Raw genomic sequence first — 13,686 nt, forward strand, 5'->3', positions numbered from 1 at the left:
AAATAAAGATTTTTGTTTGTATTCTCTGTTGATCCAAATGTGATATTTTTCACAAGTAATCAGGTATCTTTATTTAGTCCAAGGGACAAAACTCCCGTCAGGAGTGGAGTTCTCGTATCTCTCTTTCTGGAAAACGCCCCTGGTCGTCTGACGTCATCGAACCTACAGAACTTGTTGGTCTTGAATCTTTTCTTCTGAAGCTCGTTATGATATTCCGTCGTAACCTCAAGGAACGACACGTCAGACGTGTCGTAGAACTCTTCCTTTCACTTCATGCCTTCATATTAATACGTTTGTAAATTCACTTGAAAAAAAACAGCTGAATCAAACTAGTCCTGTCGAGTCTCGCGATATTTCCATTTCAACGTCTTCAGACTGGCAACGTCATTGCGTCATCGAGCTCAATCACAAGAGGCGTGGTCAGGAATTTGATTCGGTTCCGACGTGTGGATCATGTAAACAATAAGGTATTCATTGTTTGTAGTAAAAGAGAGCGTTCTTACCGCCAGCGACTCGGGACCAACACGGCGAGACCCCTGGACGGTGGGAATATGTCTGCGGTCTCCGGAAACAGATCCACGAACACGGAACCGTGGGGAAGCTTCGATGATCACCTTCAGGTGAGCTAACATGCTAGCAGAGCTAACTGGAGTTCATCAAACCAAACTTCCTGTTAGATAACAAGCTAACAAACAAAAAAAACTACTGCTGACCCCCTACAGGTAACGTAGGCAATGTTAATCGAGTGAATACAGTATATTTGACGTCAGGCTAGGATGATGTCAAATGAGTAACAGAATGGTTCATGAGCGCATGACACTGATCGCAGACTTTGTTTGGCTGACAGTAGCTGAATGTGAACCTCCCAGAGTGACTGATGACATTGATGATCAATAATAGGATCAGTCATTTGTCGGACATGGACGAGCTAACAGCCTCACCACCAGCCTTCACACTAGCACATGAATCGGTGATCACGTGAGTTGGTTGTCAGTGCTGAGATGCCAGTCATGCTTCCTTCCAAATGTAAACCATATTTGAACCTTATTTTTCGAAAATCCACCAGACCCTCTCAGAACCCTGGGGATGTCCTCTTCTGTCAGACAGGTTTGAGTCTGGAAGAGGCTGGTCAGTGGGAGGAGGGCAGTCAGTGGGAGGTGGTTCATGGAACCTTCCCCTTTCTGGTGCTATGGACTCCACCTCTGTTTTGGCCGCAACGGACTTGAAACCAGAAATATGACAACCTAGGACCCTGTGTGTGACACCTTAACACCAGCATGTTTAGATATTTTTTTAGATTTCTATGATTTTGGCATGTTGTGGAAGTGTGTCAGCTAATGAGACCACTTCCTGTCTGCACGTCGTTCAGGGTGGCGGTTCAGCTGTCATTGACATGGATGACACGTCGGGCTCCAGCTTTGAGGACATGGGAGAGATGCACCAGAGGATGAAGGAGGAGGAAGAGGTGGCAGCAGAGGCGGCTGCTGCTGAGGATGACACTGCAGAGGATGGAGAGTTCCTGGGCATGAAGGGGTTAAAGGGTCAGCTGGGGCGCCAGGTGGCTGACGAGGTAAATCAGGTGCCAATCAAATGTCACATGATTTCCAGAGGCATAACGCAGTGTAGAAAACATGACGAGAATGCTGTCACCTGAGTAATGATGGAGGTCAGATGTTTTAACACAGCACTATGACACACAGTGATGTCACCACCTCTTCAATCAACAGCTGACATCCCTAATGTTCATTCTAGTTTTGTTAAGTTTTTTTTTAACTTTTTTTTGTTCAGTTAACTCTGACTCAGTCAGCTGATGTCCCGTGTGTCACATTCAGGTGTGGCAGGCGGGAAAGCGTCAGGCCTCCAGAGCCTTCAACCTGTACGCCAACATTGACATCCTGCGGCCGTACTTTGACGTGGAGCCGGTGCAGGTGCGCGGCAGGTAGGACCCCACCACTTCCTGTTTCCTGTCTGTAATTACTTGGTTATATTACTATTACTATTGTGTCTTTTTGCAGGCTGCTAGATTCCTTGATCCCTGTCCGCATGATAAACTTCCCTCAGGTACACACACACACACACACACACTTCCTGTCTTGTGACAATATCAGCACTCACCTGTTATCATCAAGACCATGTGACCCATTTGCCCTTCCTGTTCGTAGAAGATAGCGGGGGAGCTGTATGGACCCCTGATGCTGGTCTTCACTCTAGTGGCAATCCTGCTGCATGGCATGAAGACGTCCAACACTACCATAGTAAAACACACACACACACACACACACACACACACACACACACACACACACACACACACACGTGCTGTCTAACAAGTTCAGCTGATGTTGGAGGAAGTGAGTCAGGTCATATGTGGGTTTCTCTCTGTTTAGGGTTTAGTATAATAGTTATAACACAGTATTATTGGTGTGTGTGTGTACACACGTGGTTCTTGTTACCCATTGGAGACCCTGTCTGATAAACACCTTATCAGGACCTTATCAGGACCTCTAGTCCTCCTGGGGACCAGAGAAGCTCCTGATGCAGCACAACATCATGATTCCTGAGTTCCTGGTTAAAGAGCCAAGGTGTGAATGGACACTAGGATCAGGATCAGGATCAGATCTTGGGTCAGACTGTCCACACGAAAGGAAGTCAGTGGAACGTACTCATGATGGCTGAGCTAAACTGTGTGTGTGTGTGTGTGTGTGTGTGTGTGTGTGTGTGTGTGGCAGAGGGAGGGCACGCTCATGGGTACGGCCATCGGGACATGTTTTGGTTACTGGCTGGGCGTGTCCTCCATCATCTACTTCCTGGCATATCTGGTCAACGCTCAGATCACCATGCTGCAGATGCTTTCCCTGCTGGTCAGTGTTGGTACTGCACACTAACACACCTTCATTTCTTGATTGATGCAAAAGAACAAGAACAATGTTACTATGAGGAGAAAAATACTGATTCCAGGGATGTTGTCAGGCCTAAAATGTCATCTTTCCCTCAGTTTGTTTTATTTAAATTACATTACAAACTTTTTTGAAGGGGGTTAAATTCTGATCCTTATGTACAAACTTTTGGGGGTGTAAAAACATGATTTATATATTTTATTATTTGGGTGGTTGTTGTCTTTCCATTCAGTAGTCTGAGAACCTCACAGTTAACTTTGGCACGAGGACCTGGGGAAGCTGAAGCTGAGAACAACTTCCTGTATCAACTGTGACAACATGGCATTTTATATTCAGCATGCTGTCAATGTTGGTGACATCATGGAGGAACACTACACTACCCACAGTGCCAAAGTATAGCAGTGATGTGCTGACTGATGCACATGTAAAACCAGAATATCCACTAAAACACATTCCTCTCATAATGTGTTGTTGAAGGAGACTGTCGCATCACTTCCTGTCTCTCCAGGGTTACAGCTTGTTTGGCCACTGCATTGTCCTGGTTATCAGCTACAACATCCACTTCCATTTCCTCTTCTACTTCCTGTGGCTTCTGGTCGGCGGACTCTCTACTCTGCGCATGGTGAGAACTACGCTTCCCATCAGCCCCCTTGGTCTCCAGCAATTAGAAACTGAGTTGATTTCCTGTGTGTCATCTATCAGGTGGCGGTGCTGCTGTCTCGAACGGTGGGTCAGACTCCTCGTCTCCTCCTCTGCGGGACCATCACCGTCCTCCACATGCTCTTCCTGCTGTACCTGCACTTCGCCTACCACAAGATCGTAGAAGGTCCCACCTTACTGCCACTGGCTGTAGCTTTCACAGGGTGACACTGAGTCAGAGTGAGACCTGCTGTCATTGCTTTTCAGGGCTTCTAGGATCTCTGGCAGGATCCAAGATGGCTCCTATGCAACGGGTGGTGAGGGATGTACCTGAGGTGACCCTAAACGCCACAGTAGCAGGACTGCTGAGGTCTGCTGAGGTCGGCTGAGGTCCTCCGACAGAGACATCGTGGAGATCAACTCGTGTTGTGTTTGTTGATTTTGTGTTCATGTTGATGTTCACACCTCATGTAAAGATGATTGACAGGTCATTCCATCTCTCAATAAAAGAAAAGGATCCTCAAATCTGTGAAGCATTTGTTGCCAAAGCTCCCAGCTCCTATCTATCTATCATCTATCTATCCATCTATCTATCTATCCATCCATCCATCTATCCATCCATCTATCCATCCATCTATCTATCCATCTATCTATCTATCTATCTATCTATCTATCTATCCATCCATCTATCCATCCATCTATCTATCCATCCTTCTATCCATCCATCTATCCGTCTATCTATCCATCTATCTCTCTATCCATCTCTTTCATTCTATCCCTCTATCATCTCTCTATCTATCTCTATCCATCTCTCTATCCATCTCTTTCATTCTATCCCTCTATCATCTCTCTCTCTATCCATCCATCTATCTATCATCTATCCATCCATCTAACTATCCATCTATCTATCTGTCTGTCTGTCTATCTATCTATCCTTCTATCATCTATCTATCTATCCATCCTTCTATCATCTATCTATCCATCCTTCTATCATCTATCTATCTATCCATCCTTCTATCATCTATCTATCTATCTATCCATCCTTCTATCCATCTATCTATCATCTATCCATCCATCTAACTATCCATCTATCTATCTGTCTGTCTATCTATCTATCTATCTATCCATCCTTCTATCATCTATCTATCTATCCATCCTTCTATCATCTATCTATCTATCTATCCATCCTTCTATCATCTATCTATCCATCCTTCTATCTATCTATCCATCTATATCATCTATATCTATCCATCTATCCATCCTTCTATCATTTATCTATCTATCCATCTATATCTATCCATCATCTATCCATCTATCTATCTATCCATCCTTCTATCATCTATCTATCTATCTATCTATCATCCATCCATCTATCCATCCTTCTATCATCTATCTATCCATCTATCTATCTATCCATCTATCCATCCTTCTATCATCGATCTATCTATCCATCCTTCTATCATCTATCTATCCATCCATCCTTCTATCATCTATCTATCCATCCATCTATCTATCAATCCATCTATCCATCCATCTATCCTTCTATCCATCCATCTACCATCCATCTATCTATCCATTAATCCATCCATCGAGCCATCTAACTATCCATCTATATCTATCCATCCATCCATCATCTATCTATCCATCCTTCTATCCATCCATCTATCCTATCCATCCATCCTATCCATCTATATCTATCCATCCATCCATCATCTATCTATCCATCCTTCTATCCATCCATCTATCCTATCCATCCATCCTATCCATCCATCTACCATCCATCCATCTATCCTTCTATCTATCCATCTATCCTTCTAACCATCTATCCTTCTATCTACCATCCATCCATCTATCCTTCTATCCATCCATCTATCCTATCCATCCATCTATCCTATCCATCCATCCATCCTATCCATCTATCCTTCTATCCATCCATCTATCCTTCTATCCATCCATCTACCATCCATCCATCTATCCACCATCCATCCATCTATCCACCATCCATCCATCTACCATCCATCCATCTATCCTTCTATCCATCCATCTATCCTATCCATCCATCATCTATCCTATCCATCTATCTACCATCCATCCATCTATCTTTCTATCCTTCTATCTACCATCCATCCATCTATCCACTATCCATCCATCCATCCATCTATCCACCATCCATCCATCTATCTACCATCCATCTATCTACCATCCATCCATCTATCCTTCTATCCATCCATCTACCATCCATCCATCGACTGTTAGTGTTCAACCAAATGTTCACGCATGAGGATGTTACCATGTTAGAAAGGTCCTTCCCACCCCGTTCCTGTCCACCTGCCCTCCTGACGGAAAGGTCAGAGGTCAAGTGAAGGTGGACAGGAGAACAGATAAGGAGTCAGGAGAAGAGGACGGCGGCGCTGAACCTGATGACACTCACTAACCAACGTGATGAAGCGACGGCCATGTTGCTGACGTGCGTCTGCCTCATGGAACTACAATGTTCTGTAGATGGACTACAGAACGGCCATCTTAGATCCTTCAGCTTCTTCGTAGTAAAAATAGAACTCCATTACTGAGGTGGAACTCTGATAAAAGCTGTCAGTAACAAAGGGGACAGGAAATGATGTCACACTGAAAATGTATACTCCTCCTGTCAATCACATTTCTCCTAGTTATTAGTGGGAAATGATTGACAGGTGAAAGACTGACAGGTGTGTTGGTCTCCTCATCTCCGGTGACATCATCTCTTCATTCTCAGTTTCAGCATCAAACATGGTGGTTCTGGTTCTGGCTTCAGTTCTGGTCCAATCTGTGATGAACAGAACCCAGATTCACCTTTGCTAGACAGCTGTTCTATCAAAGTAGAGGAACAAACCTCCCTGGAGGCTCACGTGTGTCTGATGATGGTGCTGATTGGTTGTTGTGGTGAACACCTGAGTGGGGCGTCACTGTCGGAGCTGCTGCAGCAAGGAATTGTGGGACGGCATCGTGCCTCGTCTCCTGTCCTGGCAGGAAGACACTCTGGTGTACCGATGCTAACAGAGGAGCTAACAGAGGAGGCTGGAGCTCCTTCCTGAGAGTCCTCGAGTTCCAGTTGCTCCCATCACAGCCGCCGCACAGACAGTGCTAGGTCACGTGACTCAAATAGCACCCTCCCTCCGGTGAAGCGACTATCGGAACACACATGAGAAGGAAGGAGGAGATTTACCTGTAGCAGCTAATGAAAGTCGCCAATTACAGCGCTGACCTTTCCTGTGCGGGCGCCTGACCTGATTAGGAGTGTCGACAAAGCTGAGAAGTCAGGCGCCTCCAGCTGCTGCTCTTATGGCTGTTCTTTGTCTTGTTTGTTGTCCTTTGAGGTTGTCTGTGCTCACATTGCGTCCCTCCGCCACCTGCCTGCTGTCCACATGAACATTTCATGACAATGCAGGAAGCGCACATCCGGGGGTCGAGTGTCACGTAGCTCCTCCCACAGCCTTTGACCGCCTCCAATCTTAACCAATCAGAGGCTGAGGAAGGTTCAGGGCGGTGGGAGTTAGTCCAACGTGGACGCGTGGACGCCAGGCGCCAAGATGAAGGTTTATTTCTGCGGGAGCATCCGCGGTGGCAGGGATGACGCGCGCCTGTACGGGAGGATCGTCGAGGCGCTGCGGGAGTACGGAACAGTGATGACGGAACACGTGAGCAGCAGCGAGCTGACAGAGAGAGGTCAGAGGTCACTGGCCGATGTTGTTGTTCGCTGCCTCTGCTGGTTGAATGATTGTCAGAGCTGCCGAGTCATATATTGATTTATTGACTGGGAGATGAAAAAACAAAGACTAGGCTTACATATCTGTTGTTTTGAGTCTGGAATGAGTCGCGGCCCCCCGTCACGTCGGAACGTGGTTAACGCCCCGTCAGTGGCGCCAGAATGTCGTCAGTGTTTCTTTGTGATTTGTTACTGAGCATGCGCAAGACATTCCTCAGTAAAATATCCGATGCGGGGGGGCGCATCACTATTGAGAGTCAACTCATGTGGCTATGAGTTGATCACCAGTATTGATGATGCTGTTATCCTATTTGACCTTGTAGACAAATTTATATATATTTGCTTAAACTGTAGACAAATTTATACATAGATTCACTTAAAATAGAGTGCAGGACACACAAGGCAGTTGTAATAAAGGTGTTTCTGTGGCAGTTCCCAAAGAGGTAGGAAAGGTTCCAACACTGTATTTAGTTCATCAGTGTACTTCTTTAGTGTTAGTAGCGGTACCCGGATCTCCTGCTCATGCATCCCAGGCAGAATCGATGACTTGGCTGCAAGTCACCTTATTTGACCTCGTGAACATCTGGAAGTAGTAAAAGGTGTTTTACAGAGGGGTCCCACAAATCTCCAAAGCACCAGGATTAGTTGGTGCCATTGCGACTCCAGGAAGGAACTTATAAATACTGGAGCCAACACAGATAGACGTTCCAAGATATAAGACAACAGAAGAACACTTCCTATCAGCAGTGAAGCACAGACCAGACTGTTTAGAGTGGACAGGTGAAAAGGTCACAGCAGGGAATAGCGGGAGTGTAGCTCATGCTAGCATCACTCCCTCAAGCTAATTAAGTCAGAACAGTCCACAAGAATTTCTATGGTGGGATGAGGCCGTGAAAGATAAGAGCATGGCCGTAAATCGGAGAGAGGTTTTAATCTTCACAGCTGCAACAACAAGGCCACGATGGACCAGAAGGGACTGGCATGGGGTCAGACAGAAGATCCTGCAACAGACACGAATATCAAAAATACACACTTGCACGCAGAAGCGATCACATCAGCACCTCCCTGTAACACATAAAACTGGAGAGAGAGTGAGATCGTGGGACTTCCTGCCCCAACGCCAGGGACGACGCATCTGCGTATGCTGACTCCAGCATAGGGGAAGACCATCTCCAGAGCTCTGGATTCTTTCCTGTTAATCTGAATAAAATCTTTTGAACCAACTGGAAGGTGTCCTCTCCAGATTTGGAACAGCGCAGTATAGACTCTGTGGGTCCTTCTGATTGATTAATGATGACTTGTTGAAAAATTCCTACAACCTTAACTATTAACTCATTAACAACAGACGAGCACGATTGGCTATCTGCACATGACGTCACTGAGGTGCTGTGCTCTGATTGGACAAGAGAGGACTCCTCGGCAGCAGGAGACAGATTCATTCATGACAGAGATGTGGATTGGCTGACTCGGTCTGACGGTGAGACGCTCCCCATTGATCATTGTGTGTGCGCGATGCTGTCTGACCTCTGACCCCTGGCATTGGTCCGCAGTCATTGTGGCCGAGGTAACGCAGCCATCGCTTGGTGTCGGCTATGAGCTCGGCCGAGCTGTCAACATGCAGAAGAGGATCTTGTGTCTGTTCAGACCATCATCAGGACGCAGTGAGGTCACTTCCTGTTTCCTTCCTTCCTGATGATATGGCATCACATTAACTTCCTTTGTGTCTGTGCAGAGCTGTCGGCCATGATCCGAGGAGCTGCTGATGGCGAGCGCTTCCTGGTGAGAGATTACAGTGAGGAGCAGGTGGCTGAGGTTCTGGAAGCGTTCTTCAACACAGTTAAGAGAACCTGACAGAACCCATGACTCAACTTCACCGTCAACTTCTTGATTGTCTGTTAAAGAATGACTGCCTTGTGACGCAGGTGACCTCCTAGTAAGATCCGATAACTTGTGAATAATTCGGACTTTCACAATAAATGCATTTCATACTGAACTTGAAATCGGGTTAACATCGTTCCAACAAGAGCCGCTCATCTGGAAGGTTGTTCTCAGCTGCAGTTCCTGAGACATCCAGCAGGCGGTGAGGAATATGCAAGACCTTTTTCATGTTTCCTGAGGAACCATCAAGTATCTCAGAACCTTTCAGAATCTGATTTAGAATAAACCATAGCTGAATACTGGCACCCTTTGTCCAGAGTTACCATGGTAACCATGGCTGTGTTTGTAGAGGGACAAAGAGGAAGATGCTCATGACCAGCGTTACAAGTTTGCTTGTTCCTGAAACATGAGTGTCAGGTTTGGCCCTGCTCCTGTTCTGTTCCTCAGGAACACCTCAGCAGCCTTTAAAGAACATCCTAGAGTTTTTTAGGAGAACTTTCAGAAGTGACATCAGTTGATTCCTGAACATGGTTCTGGTCTTTGAGGGGAACTCATTTAGTTCCACAGGTTGTCTATGATTGGCCCAGAGTCGATTAGATTTCACCCAGAAACTTGTTTGGTTTTAATTGAAAAACATCAATTACAGCCCCACCCCCCCACCCCCCCCAAAAAAGATCATCTGATCAGGAAACAGCGTATACCAGTATGAACCGGGACTTTGCACATGAAAGCGAGGAGCCGGCAGCTACACTTAAAATATTTTATTCTTAAAATATACATTGTTTACAAATTGAGAAAATAAAATCATTCCTCGTGTAACAGTCTGTTTTGTAGGTTTATTTCCAAAAGGAAGTGAAACAAACTAAAACAGGAAAACCAAAAGAAAATGCAGGAACAGTTCTGGTGAGCCCTGCAACACCTGGGCTGGGGTCAGAGGTCACTGAGACTGATGGTAGAGCACCTGAAGGTGGAGTTATCTGCTGAATACAACTTAATGTCCTTTAGCAAACGCCCACCTGGGAGTCAGTTTACCCTCCAGCACTCCAAGACCTCATTCCATTGATCCCCGGGTCATTCAGGTGACCCTAGGTGTCCCCAGCGGCCATGCTGGACACTCTCAGTTCTGAGTAGCAACTTGTGCTTACTAGCCAGCTAACTAGCACCATCTGGTGGCTAACATTTGTGAATACTACACTAGCTAACAAAAGTAGCATTCGCGTAGTGTTTTTCCAAATGTTAGCCTGCTAATAGGTTAACTTCTACTTGATCAGATGAGGCAAGGTGATGCTAGCCCACTGTGCAACAAGATGTTTGCAAAGTGACAGGCTACTAATCTGCTTTAGTCCACTGCACAATGAAGTTTCGCTCAGAATTTAATCAAACGATTTTACAAATAATATTTATCATCACAAACTGGATGTGAACCATTAACATCCCATCAATACACCTTGTTAACAAGCTAGTTAGCCAACAGCCCAAGAGCAACACAACCTCAGTAAGAAGTTCAACTGCTTCAAAGCTAGCAAGCTAATGCCACCTTAAGACTCTTGGTGGCGTTGTGGGTTGAACTGCAACAGATCAAATGTCTATTTATGGTAAATTAACTAACAAGGTTTCACCAAAATGGCATCCAGGTCCTTTCAGTTGTTTTGTTCATAACATTAACAGACCGGATCAGGCCAAGAACAAGCAGGCTGTTTGACTAGCTTACAGCCATTCGATGCCAATGTTTGCCTCTTGAAACAAAGCGGTCAGTCACACTGCACTCATGGGATGGATGACGGTTGTTTTCCTTGAGTGTTCATGAGGATCATTGATCCCTCGTTATTCCAGAATTGGGACTCAAATCATTCACACCACTGCACTCCTTCTTTCTGATGCTTAATGTGTTGCTGACAAACAGAAAGTTGAGTCCAACAGCCAACCAAACAGATCATAGTCTAAAAAATAAAATTTAACTAGGACTTGGAGGAGGGGTGGCGTGGCTCACAGGTCGCGTGGCTGTCTAGTAACTGAAGGGTCGCTGATTCGATCCCCACTTCCCCCGGTGACCATGTCCAAGTGTCCTTGAGCAAGATACTGAACCCCTAATTGTTCCTGACGGCCCTGTGATGGACTGGTGACCCATCCAGGGTGAACCCCACCTCTCACCCAGTGTTAGCTGAGATAGGCTCCACCCCCCGATCATTAACAGATAAGCAGTAGAAAGTGGATGGAGTGATGGATGGACCTGGGAGGAGAGTACAAAGACGACTATGCAGCAGTAAAGAACTCCGACTTCATAAATACTTTAAAATGTGTGTGTCCAGATCAAAGTGATAATCAGCAAATAATGAGGACCTCTAAAGAGCGTTTTGAGGGGAAATTAAAGTTCCTGATTTGACTGTGGACACCTGCAGGACCCCAGAGCGCAGCTGAAAACCCTCTAAATCAATCCTCACATGAGCAAATTCTCAGATTTAAACAAGTCTACCAGAAGATATCATGACAGCAGTTGTCAACTGATGCATCTCCATGACGACAGGAGCCTCTGATGAAGGCTGTGGTTTAGAGAATAAGACAAATGTGGCAAGGAGGGAAACCGAGACGAGGAAGAGGAGGGTTGAAGGTGACCTCAGTGGCACCTCAACAGGTCTTTTCAAGAGGAAAACTCATTAAAGATGCAGGAGTCCAGATGTAAATCTATTTATACTCTGACACACACATCCTGCTTCTAATCCCACGATGACTCGCATGAAATATTAAACACACACTAAACTAGGATCTAATAAAAAATTTAATAATTTAGCAATATTTTCCTGCCATAGCTACAGCAGACAAGCAGGATGAAGATGGTATGTTCATGAGATTCAGGACATTTCATCCTCCTGCGCCTCCGAGACATTAAAGGAGCATGCTGCTGTTCCCCAACAACTCCTGGACGGTGGTTTAGCCCAACGTAGCACAAGACTGACAGCCAGGGACCTCCTCACCGAGGGGCAGGAAGGAAGCCTTCTGAAATCTTTGAGATGCTTGGAACTGCATAAACTGTCAACTATCAGCTAGCATAGCAGTGCTTTGCTAGCTGATGTCACAAGCTAGTATTTTTTTCAATTATTTTCTTTTATACCAAAATGTGTTCAGCCAAGCTAAATTCAGCTTAGCACAAACAGCAGATGAAAACAGCCTTGTTCAACTGTGACACCCTGGACAGCCGCATCCTGCTTAAAGTTAGGTGGCACAGGTAGCACATCTGGAGACGAACGCCATGAGTGGGACATGTTCATAGAGGAAGCAATGAACTTTATTTTCAAAATAAAACTGGTATAAAAAAAATGTAAACTGACTGGCAAATCTGGGTCATCTACATCACACTCTCCGCCCGTAAGTGACTGTTCTATGGTAATGACAACCTACAAGAATGACCGCGTGTGGAAACAGGAAGTTGTAGTCGTATAGACAGAGACCAAAGCCAACATGAGCTAACAGCCCAACACATGAATCATGTTTGCTTGTCCCAACAACATTGCTGCCATCATCTTGGGTCAGTCCGGGCTGTCAGGCTCCGCCTCCTGACATGAAACAGCCACTGTCAAAGCTTTGCTGAGTATCTGTTCAAGAACGTCCAACACTGTAGTTTGTTGTAACATTTCTAACGTGTTCTGAGCACTTTTGTTTGGAAGACAGCAAGAACAACGTGAAGATATCCAGCAGTAGCTGCATCAGCAGGAACCAGATGAATCGACAGGGAGCTGAATGGACATGATGAAGAGCAAAGTTAGAGAATCTTTCCATCATGCACTCTGACACACATCCCACAATGCACTAGTGGCGTGGTCCAGGTCACTACGTCTGTGGATGAACAACTGGCTACGATCTTGCTTCGCCGCAGCAAGATGTGTTGTTGACGAATATTCAATCACAAATTACGTTATGGTCTCGAGTCAGAGGGAGGTGACTTTCCACGAACTCAGAAGAACTGACAGGTACGGAGGCCGGCAAGTGACAAACACTCATATTCAATCCTTTTATGGGGCTAAAGGCTGATGATGGAGGTGACGACACGCATGAATCCACCAAGGACAGCAGAACAAGAACTTGTCTGTGTTGCAGTTACAATAAAAATCAGAATTGAAGAAATCTTCAAATCAATTTAGTCAATGACATAAGGTGAGAGACAGCATGGTAGCAGTAGACTGTATTTGAGTTTAAAGTTAACATTAGCACCATCTGTATTGTAGTTACAAAAGCGTCCGTTTTTTTTTAACATGTCAATTGTCAGCAAGCCTTTAAACTGAAATATCAAAAAAACACCAAACACCTATGGATTGCTACGGTTAAATTCCCTAACTGCAGTAATTCTAATTTAACAAAGCTGATGCTAATGGGAAACGTGTTGCTAGCATGCTAACATTCAGTGATTAGCAGTAAACAAAGCTGATGCTAATGGGAAACGTGTTGCTAGCATGCTAACATTCAGTGATAAGCAGTAAACAAAGCTGATGCTAATGGGAAACGTGTTGTTAGCTTGCTAACATTCAGTGATTAGCA

General features: G+C 45.2%; 3 protein-coding genes across 6 annotated transcripts in view; 2 read left to right on the top strand and 1 right to left on the bottom strand.

Annotated features, from left to right (window-relative positions):
* Positions 1–385: 385 nt before the first annotated feature.
* Positions 386–4,069, top strand: yipf3 (Yip1 domain family, member 3). Of its 2 annotated transcripts, none has more exons than XM_086180151.1 (9): positions 386–620; positions 1,370–1,570; positions 1,833–1,928; positions 2,016–2,061; positions 2,163–2,255; positions 2,730–2,861; positions 3,406–3,519; positions 3,600–3,723; positions 3,804–4,031. In XM_086180151.1, exons 1-9 carry the CDS (start codon positions 552–554, stop codon positions 3,868–3,870), a joined length of 942 nt encoding a protein of 313 aa, XP_086036277.1. In that variant the 5' UTR covers positions 386–551; the 3' UTR covers positions 3,871–4,031. The 2 variants fall into 2 exon arrangements, with proteins under 2 accessions (XP_086036277.1, XP_086036276.1); XM_086180150.1 differs by having other exon boundaries at positions 387–620; positions 1,833–1,939; positions 3,804–4,069.
* A 2,633-nt stretch (positions 4,070–6,702) lies between these two features.
* dnph1 (2'-deoxynucleoside 5'-phosphate N-hydrolase 1) lies at positions 6,703–9,955 on the top strand. 2 transcript variants are annotated; one of them, XM_086180153.1, is made up of 4 exons: positions 6,703–7,238; positions 8,624–8,755; positions 8,829–8,939; positions 9,011–9,955. In XM_086180153.1, exons 1-4 carry the CDS (start codon positions 7,103–7,105, stop codon positions 9,127–9,129), a joined length of 498 nt encoding a protein of 165 aa, XP_086036279.1. In that variant the 5' UTR covers positions 6,703–7,102; the 3' UTR covers positions 9,130–9,955. The 2 variants fall into 2 exon arrangements, with proteins under 2 accessions (XP_086036279.1, XP_086036280.1); XM_086180154.1 differs by having other exon boundaries at positions 8,684–8,755.
* The window catches only part of LOC147247036 (tight junction-associated protein 1-like), a 33,363-nt gene continuing 29,617 nt past the window's right edge, over positions 9,941–13,686 (bottom strand). For both annotated transcript variants that reach the window (XM_086180145.1, XM_086180144.1), the window contains one exon: positions 9,941–13,686. This exon is cut by the window's right edge and continues 2,220 nt beyond it. The gene's annotated coding sequence lies outside the window, so the exon portion shown is untranslated.

Source organism: Aulostomus chinensis, chromosome 16 (genome assembly GCF_037954235.1).
Source record: "Aulostomus chinensis isolate RoL2024-O1b breed Wild chromosome 16, RoL_Achi_v1.0, whole genome shotgun sequence".
Lineage (NCBI taxonomy): Eukaryota > Metazoa > Chordata > Actinopteri > Syngnathiformes > Aulostomidae > Aulostomus > Aulostomus chinensis.

Excerpts from the sequence above, each read along its gene's own strand:
- yipf3 (XM_086180150.1), top strand. The coding sequence starts at position 552 with ATGTCTGCGGTCTCCGGAAACAGATCCACGAACACGGAACCGTGGGGA. Across the intron at positions 1,940-2,015 it reads CCGGTGCAGGTGCGCGGCAG|GCTGCTAGATTCCTTGATCC; the intron begins GTAGGACCCCAC and ends GTCTTTTTGCAG. Across the intron at positions 2,256-2,729 it reads AGACGTCCAACACTACCATA|AGGGAGGGCACGCTCATGGG; the intron begins GTAAAACACACA and ends TGTGTGTGGCAG.
- dnph1 (XM_086180153.1), top strand. The coding sequence starts at position 7,103 with ATGAAGGTTTATTTCTGCGGGAGCATCCGCGGTGGCAGGGATGACGCG. Across the intron at positions 7,239-8,623 it reads CAGCGAGCTGACAGAGAGAG|ACGAGCACGATTGGCTATCT; the intron begins GTCAGAGGTCAC and ends CATTAACAACAG. Across the intron at positions 8,756-8,828 it reads TTGGCTGACTCGGTCTGACG|TCATTGTGGCCGAGGTAACG; the intron begins GTGAGACGCTCC and ends ATTGGTCCGCAG.